General features: G+C 32.9%; 1 protein-coding gene across 1 annotated transcript; it reads right to left on the bottom strand.

Annotated features, from left to right (window-relative positions):
• Positions 1-523: 523 nt before the first annotated feature.
• Positions 524-5,116, bottom strand: LOC115993962 (CASP-like protein 5B3). The gene is made up of 3 exons (XM_031117960.1): positions 4,264-5,116; positions 949-1,081; positions 524-844 (listed from the first exon to the last, which is right to left on the bottom strand). The coding sequence occupies exons 1-3, from the start codon at positions 4,392-4,394 to the stop codon at positions 650-652; spliced, it is 459 nt and encodes a 152-aa protein (XP_030973820.1). The 5' UTR covers positions 4,395-5,116; the 3' UTR covers positions 524-649.
• Positions 5,117-8,116: the final 3,000 nt, after the last annotated feature.

Here is an 8,116-nt window from a genome sequence, read left to right as displayed (position 1 = left end):
GAGCTCATTTGCCAGTCAATTAATTGGAACTGTTAGAACAATGTTTAAATGAATAAAATTCATCATTTTCCATCTGCCTAAACTTGTGGGATAAGGAGTAGTGTACCATCATAGTAGAGCAAATAGTCCTGAATTCAAACCTTGTATGTTGTTTCTATTCTAACCCCCATTTATAAGTATAAATTTCCGTATATTGAATCTCACTTATTATGCGGATGTGCAGGCCCACAGAGGAGTGTTTGAATAATGATTAAACCATTAAAATCATATCATGTCCAACTTGAAGCAAGGTGTTGATAGTTGCCAGCAACTTTCACTTGTTAGAAGGGCTTAAAAGAGTTCTTAGTGTTGAGAGAAAGAGATACCGACACTTTTTATAGGTTTGAATGCTGGGTTTAGAGGTTTAACTTATTTAATTATGGTCAAGTTGAGTAATTCTGTTAACCAATTCTATGCATTTGCTCAACAAGATAAAGATATTTTCATTTTTTAATTTTGCTATACTTTTCCCAACCCACCAAGATAAAAGATGAACTCAATTGTTGAGTATTGTAATTTAGTTCTTGGTTTCCTTTTTTTTATCAACATCATAGACAGATCAAAATTCCTGTAAGATTGAAAATCCAGTGGCATATATACAACAAAATGTCTAACCAGCAGCTAACAGCCAAAGCATAATTAGAGATGAAATTGCAATTGTTACCCAGCTTAGGTAGGCCAAGGCAACTGACATCTGATACTTCTGGCATTCTACTCCTAAATTGCAGCTTTTCAAGTCATTGAGATACAACACTGTAATGCCAGCTGAGGCAGAAGCTGCTGCAAGAGACAGTGTTGCTGTCACCTGTTGAAATTTAAATGAATGGAGCTATAAATGACAGCCACTAAATACAAAGAATTCTTTTGGAAAAAATCAAAAATTATGGTCATAGTTTCATAGAAGCTGACCCAGTCTCCAACCACAAAGAGGCTAACCAAAACAGGATTATGCAGGGCCTTCTTTCTCACAAAAGCATATGCATCTAATACAGCAAGCACAAAGCTCCAGATGAATTGCAAACCCATTGAAGCAATAAGGTAGCTGCAAAAAAGAAAAAGAAAAAAAGAGAGATGCTCTTCAGCATAAAATATTATATTTCCCCCTGGCATTTGACAAATTAATAATCCATAGTTGTGTTTGGATTTGAGGATTTCAAATCAAGGGATTTGAAGAACAATTGGAAGTATAGATTGCTTTATATAAATTTAATAAGACATTATGATGTGATCACTAAAGATTCTTGCACCTAGTCATTTTAAATCCACACTTTAATAAAGCTAAAATCCCTCTATAAATTTAGGAAAAAAAATGTCATTTAATACTCTATTCAAATTGAATTTCCAACCTTTCTCTTTAAATACCTCTATCCAAACAAATCAACTATAAATTTCAGTTCACTAGAGTAATAGTGAATCAATTACGCACAAGTAGTACATCTCTATGTTTAGTACCCTCACAAACAAATGATGATAAAGTACAGTTATGATGAACCAAGTTTCATAGACTCAAGTGCCTATGATCTTATATACATTTCAAGATGGACATCTTTGCTGCTATTAATGAGCCCCTGAATTACGTTTGTACAATAGTGTTGGTGGCTAAGAACAAAAAGGGTAAGACTTTGATAGAAAGGCTTCTTAGGAACATAGGTAGAAATAATAGATGACAAGATGAGAGAATAGAGCTCAGATCTCATTTTAGTGAGTAATGCAAATGCCATATTATGGTTCCATAATTTAATTTTACTACAGTTTCCAGATTATTATAAAAGCATGTACGATGGCTATTGCATTTGACCAGAAATACCTCACATAACTCAGCAACTAGTCCACTACACACCATTGGAAATTTTTATTTTGAATTTTTTCAAAAATTTCTAGAAATAGGGTTTTCTTTCCTATTTTGGAGAGATTTTAGGCACATTTCAGTCAAAATTAAGTCTTTTATGAGGTAGTACATTTATTAGAATTTCTTTAAGAATATTTTTGGTAGGAAAGTAAGGGCTTATCTAGCATTGCGTTAGACAGGCCATAAAGCTCATTACCAAATAATAATAATAATAATATTGGTATAAATAAGCACTCACCAGTACTTAAATTAATTGGATTCAAGTATGAGAATAAAATTTTTTTTTTATTATATCCTCTTTGGCATTTCTCATACCTAAAAACTTTTTCAATTTGGCTACCATACGGATGTAACAATTTTAAAACCCTTTATCACTGCAATTTACCAAATACCCCAAATGCTAAAGAGCCTTTTTAGCTAAAACTCTGTATTGCAAAAACTCTATAGCTTAACACTCTACTTCCTACAAAAATTCCAAACAGGCACTAAGGTTTCTGAAGCCTTTAAATTGGCTCCTAATTAGTAAAATGAAAATGAAAATGAAAAAGCCATTAATAATATAATTTCAGTCTCTTTGTTTCTTTATCTGGGGGATTCCAGATTTTAGCCTTGTGGATTCAAAGTGTTTTTAGGATCCAGTTGCGCACAAATCCTTCATATGCTAAGATCAATAAATATTCCACAACCCATGGCATCAGAAAAAAAATCAAGAAAGAAATTGTAATTAAAACACTTTGCCTCAACCAAATAACAATGGCACAAATAACTGATTAAGTTAACCTCAACAAAGCACACAGTTTCATCATATGCTCAACAGAAGCTTCCACGAAAAATAATACTTTCTTTGAGAATGGAGCAGACTGATTCATTTCTTCTGAAACCAACATATGCAAAGTGAATGAAAGAATGCTTCATCAACAACATGTTCTTGCACATCAATAGCTAAAGTGGAGCTTACTAAAAATAGGGAAACTAGCAGCACCAATGTCTCCACCCAAACCACCCACCCACCCACCCCCGCGGTCCCAGATAGAGACAGACAAATCCAACACAGTATTAACAGAAAGCTGATGCACAAGATCACAGTGTTTTGATCTAACGAGATGCAACGACATCGTTTCCCATTAATGAAGCCACGTGCCAGGTGGATTCATCTCATTAAACCTCAGTGACACCTTTTTTCAAGCTTTGGACACCTAAGCAGCTTATTAAACGCCAATTAGGTTTTGATCAGTATTTATCTCATGTAACGCGTGCTAGTAAAAATATCCACACATGCTCAACTGAAGGTTGTTAGTATGTTAGGCAGTTTTCCAATTCAGCTAGTTTGTTAGGATTAGTAACGGCTAGTACTAAAGCTTAAGCTCTCTCTCTCATGGCCATATAAGTGAGCCTCTGTATTGGTTTTGTTTAAGTTGCTGCATTATTTAATTTCAGTCTCGGTTTTAATTTTCATTCTCTCTGCAATTCCACATCCCCAAAAAGCAGGGCTGGTGTGGACAGGGCATGGCATAAGCATAGCAATGCACAAGCACTATACATGTGCTTGGCTGGAAATGCCAAGAACTCTTTGTTGAAATCACAAGATGCCAAATAAGACATATATATAATCTAAGATCATTATGAAATTAAGGAAGGAAATGTATAAACTCCCAAAGGTCAACTCCCCACTTTCATAGAATAAACAATTTAGGAAAAAGCGTGTAAGGAATGTGGACCTCCTCTACGATGGATTAGAAATGGCAAGCATAGATTGCTCAAAATACGTTCATGATCATGAATTGGGACATATGCATATATATATATATATATATACACATGGATGTATCTGAATAAAATGTAGTCAATTCAGTTATGTTACAAGTGGGATGGTTGCTAATGCAAACTAATGCAAGGTTTTGTACCCAGTAGAATTCATGGCTAGAATTACATTAGGCAATTGCAAAGGCCAAGCACTGAAGCACAAGCTCTTTAATAATTAAATTTCTCCATACTAGGAAAAAAATGAAGCTTACTATTGAGTTTTTGATTTTGTTGCTAGCAATATAACATCAAGACGCCAATAATTATGAGCGACAGATCAGTTCCAAGTTCCAACCACATCTATGCGACAATTTGTGCAGATAAAATTTATGAAGTTCCTTCAACATAATTCCTTTACTAAACTACATTTTTCCAGGCTAGAAATGGTAAATTTCAAAACGCTTATTCTGAAGGACAGTTCACGTTATTAATTTGCTCAAAAGAGACTAACATTTGGGTCTTAAACTGAAGAGACATTACAATGAAATCGACCTAATAGGTGCAGAAAAATAACAAGAAAAAAAAAAATTTAAAAGAATAAGAAATTACAGAGTTAGGGAAGGAACAATTACCAGAAAGCTGTGAAATTAAAGAAATTGTGGGTGGTAGCCATAGTAGCAATTGATCCAACAGCAAAAATGCACTGTGAAATCCTCAAAACAAGCCCAGTCAAAGTCCCAGGTGTACCAGGAAAGTCCTTCATCTTTTACTCCAATGCCAAGCAAATTTCAGATTTATTAACGGGTCATAGAAAAAAACCCATCTTCCCAACTCATCCAAATGCAGTACAAAATCATCAAAAAGCAAATTAAAATAAAAAGCAAGCGCTCTCCAACCCACTCTTTTTATTATTACTATTTTTTTTACAACACACAACAACAGCTGAAAAAGAAGCCAAAAGATTGATACCCAGAAAACAAAAATTGTGAGTAATTGGTGTAAAGTCACATCTGGGTTAGTGAACAACTAGCTAAAAAACAAGTAAACAACAATGTAAAAGCAAAGCCCAAATGTGCGTGTCTGTGTGGCAGAGAGAGAGACATGAAAAGTAAGTAAGAGAGCAATGTGGGTAATAATGCAAGTACTCTCAAATCCAACAACAATACTCAAAAAGTCTCAAACATATACAGTATTTTTTCCATTTTTCAGTTATTCTATCAACTTCTAGTTCTAGACATTCATTTCAAGTTTTCAACCAACATCCGCAGTCAGCTGGCGTGGCAAACCTGGCCGTCTCTACCCACCATAGGAAAGGTCGAATTCTACTGCACGCGCCTTTGAAGCAAGTGTGAAGGCACTCTCCTTAAGAAGGTATAATGCTGTTTGCTGTCTTCTGAGCGAGTGTATGGTTGGCGCGTGACTTTTGATCGACGAAACATGTTTTGCTTGGGCAAGCAATCGATAACAATGACTATAAGGAAAAAAGAACTCTCTGAACGCAACTTTAACTAAGGAAAAAAGAAGTCCAAGGCAAATTATTTTATTTAATACCTTACCAAAAGAATTTCAATAGCTAAACCTCAAACACACGTCAAAAAGATTAATTTTTCATCCAATTATCAAAAGCAACAACAAATAAACTTGGCACGTCATTTCAAAAAAAAAAAAAAAAATGGCACGTGTGAATTTGCTACAATAATCACATGATACATATGAAATTCAGCCCTTTTAGGCTTGATTGGCTTCCTTGTAGAATTAATCTAGAACAACTCTATGCAAGCCATGTGACACTTGCCCCTTGTCATTTCCACGTCTCGTGCCATGTCATCATCATTATTCATGTTATACATTTTTTGTCTTCCTTTTCTTTCGTAAGCTTATTGAACTTAACCCAAATCATAAATTGAGTTTGAGGCTAGTTATAGGCGACTTAGACAATGGCATAAGGCCCTTAAATGGAAGAATTCTATTAACCAATACAATATAATTAAGGCTCTCTCTTCTAGCCCAAAAATTTTAATCAATAAAAATTATCCATACAAAATTATACAGAAGGTGAAAAGACCCATTTGCTCACAGCTTACATTGCTGCTCTCCATCTTGATTTTTTATAATTATTTTTGTATACCTTTCTTTCTATCTTGCTACTCATCAATGTCTGGTGTATTGACTGCTCTTCTTTCATTTTAATTTCACGTTGGATTTAATTTTTTTTTCTACTATTGCAAAGCTTTCTCCCTTGCCTTGCTATTGTTGGTTTGGTGTGAATAAAAGAGTTTTAAGTTTATTTCTATCCAGGCCCTTTTGTCACCTAGTCAATATTTATCTTTTTGTCTATTAATTATTTAATTTATAACTTACCCCATGTGGTTTGACTTATATTTAAGTTACCTACTTATAGTTTAAAAGTTGACACTTTACCCATCTAAGGTTCATTATATTAGGCTTCTGTTACCCACCTATATACTTTCACTGTTAAAAACACATAAAAAAAAAAAAAAAACATAAAAATCCAGATTTAAAAGCATATTTCTTAAGATGGTGAAGTTTTGGCTTAAGAATATTCTTTTTCTTCATAAGAACATTCTCAAACCTATCAATCCAAACAAAACTATCAAGGGCATAGAACTGGCTGCTCTACATAGAGTCCAGGGTGGTCACAGGACCACCCTGACTTGGAAAAAATTATTATTATTATGTACCAATTTAAAAAAATTATGATTTTTTTATCCTTAAAAAAATTTTGTGACCACAATAAATATTTTTTAGGCTCAACATAATTAAACTTTGGACAAAATTTGGTAACAAACTTGGTTGTGAGCTTAATAAAATAGGCAGACTTAGCCATGATGACTTTACCTTAATAAAATAGTTACAAGTCTTCTTTCTTAAAAAAAAGAAAAAAATAAAAAAAACTTGGTTGTAAGCTAAGGCCACAACTCCATTCAATATTTTTTTATTAGATGTGAATTTTGACAAATCTACCATTATTTACATTTTCTTCTTATATCCTCTATACTTGCAAAATTTTAAGAAGATCAAAGATCAATAACTATGTCATCAATCAGATGTTTAAATTTTGAGTTTTTGTAGTCTATAATTATACATAAAAAATAAGTTTATGAATTGAATAGTAAATAACATCCGATTAAAATGAAATTTGACATGTGTTTTAAGAACATAGAAAAAACATGTAATTTAATGGTTAAATTTTCAAAATATGTAGCAATGTTAATTTTTTAGTGAGAGTTGTAGCCTTGTGTTACAACTTAGTTTGTAACCAAACTTTGTCCTTAAACTATAGTCCCCTTAACATATTAGGTCCTTACCAGGAAAAAAAAAAGTTAATTTTATTTAACTAAAATTTTGAAAAAGATGTAGTTTGCAACATTGATGATAAGACTATCATTTAACAATTTTAAAATTAGAAAATTGTATAAGGAAATTGTAAGACTTTATGTGTTTGCATGTGTGTGTGTGAGCGACCGCGACCTCAACCCGCCAATTTTTTTCTCAAACTAGGCCTAACTTGTGCGAACGGGTGGGATTGTGATGCTCAAAATGTCAAATTCACCGTAAAATATACTCCCCCCTAGATCAAGGGTTTTACATGGAGTTGCCGCTTATTTAATTTAAATGAAAAAAAATAAGAAAACCTTCACTAAAAAAAAAAAAAAAAAAAAAAAGCTTCTATTGTATTAATATATATGACAATTTACATCAATTTTGTAACAAAAATTTACAATGCTTTTTTAGTCCTAGATACAATCTAAGAAAGTAAATTACATTGCTTTGTTTCTTAGTTACATTAAAAAAAAATGTAAAATAGTATATACAAGAGCCTAGTCTAGAACCCTTGATCTTGGTTCAGAGGATAATTTACGAGATGGGAAGGGATTAAGCACCCATCTCGTCTGGTAAAACCGGTCTCATAGGTTAAGGTGGCCAATATCATGTCATGTCAAACAAATACAAACAATATATCATATAAACATGTTAATTTGCAAGAATTGTAACCAAATATGTGTTGGAGAATTTGACATAAAGGGAAACAAAAAGTGAAATTTGTTAGATAACAATTTAAATGTAAAGAAAGCATGAAAGTAATGGCATGTTCATCCAAGAAATTAATGTAAACAAGGAATTCCTAGCCTAGACTTGTTCATATAAGCATGTGAAGGAAAATAAAATCGTCATGTTATTTGTCATCAACATAATTGCAAAAGAAAATATATTTTTAGACCTACCAATCATCCAAGCAATCATGAGAAGAACAAAGAAAATCACCTAGACATATTCATCCAAGTATTTAAGCGAAAACCATAATGTTAATTAGACCTATTCGTCTAAGCATTCAAAAAAGAGAGAAATAACTACCTAGACATGTTCATCTAAGCATGTTATGAAAAGCTAATAATAACTTAGAAGTGTTCATCCAAGCATGTGAAGGAAAACAGAGAATTGTCATGCTATTTGTCATCCACA

This window comes from Quercus lobata, chromosome 6 (assembly GCF_001633185.2).
Source record: "Quercus lobata isolate SW786 chromosome 6, ValleyOak3.0 Primary Assembly, whole genome shotgun sequence".
Classification (NCBI taxonomy): Eukaryota; Viridiplantae; Streptophyta; class Magnoliopsida; order Fagales; family Fagaceae; genus Quercus; species Quercus lobata.
The sequence above is the reverse complement of the archived record's forward strand: the minus strand, read 5'-3'. Positions and strand labels throughout refer to the sequence as shown.

Bases quoted from the DNA above. Each gene is read 5' to 3' on its own strand.
- LOC115993962 (XM_031117960.1), bottom strand. From the start codon at position 4,394: ATGAAGGACTTTCCTGGTACACCTGGGACTTTGACTGGGCTTGTTTTG. The intron at 1,082-4,263 runs GTAATTGTTCCT...TCTTTTTTGCAG, and splicing joins TTTAATTTCACAGCTTTCTG to CTACCTTATTGCTTCAATGG. The intron at 845-948 runs GTCAGCTTCTAT...AAATTTCAACAG, and splicing joins TCTTTGTGGTTGGAGACTGG to GTGACAGCAACACTGTCTCT.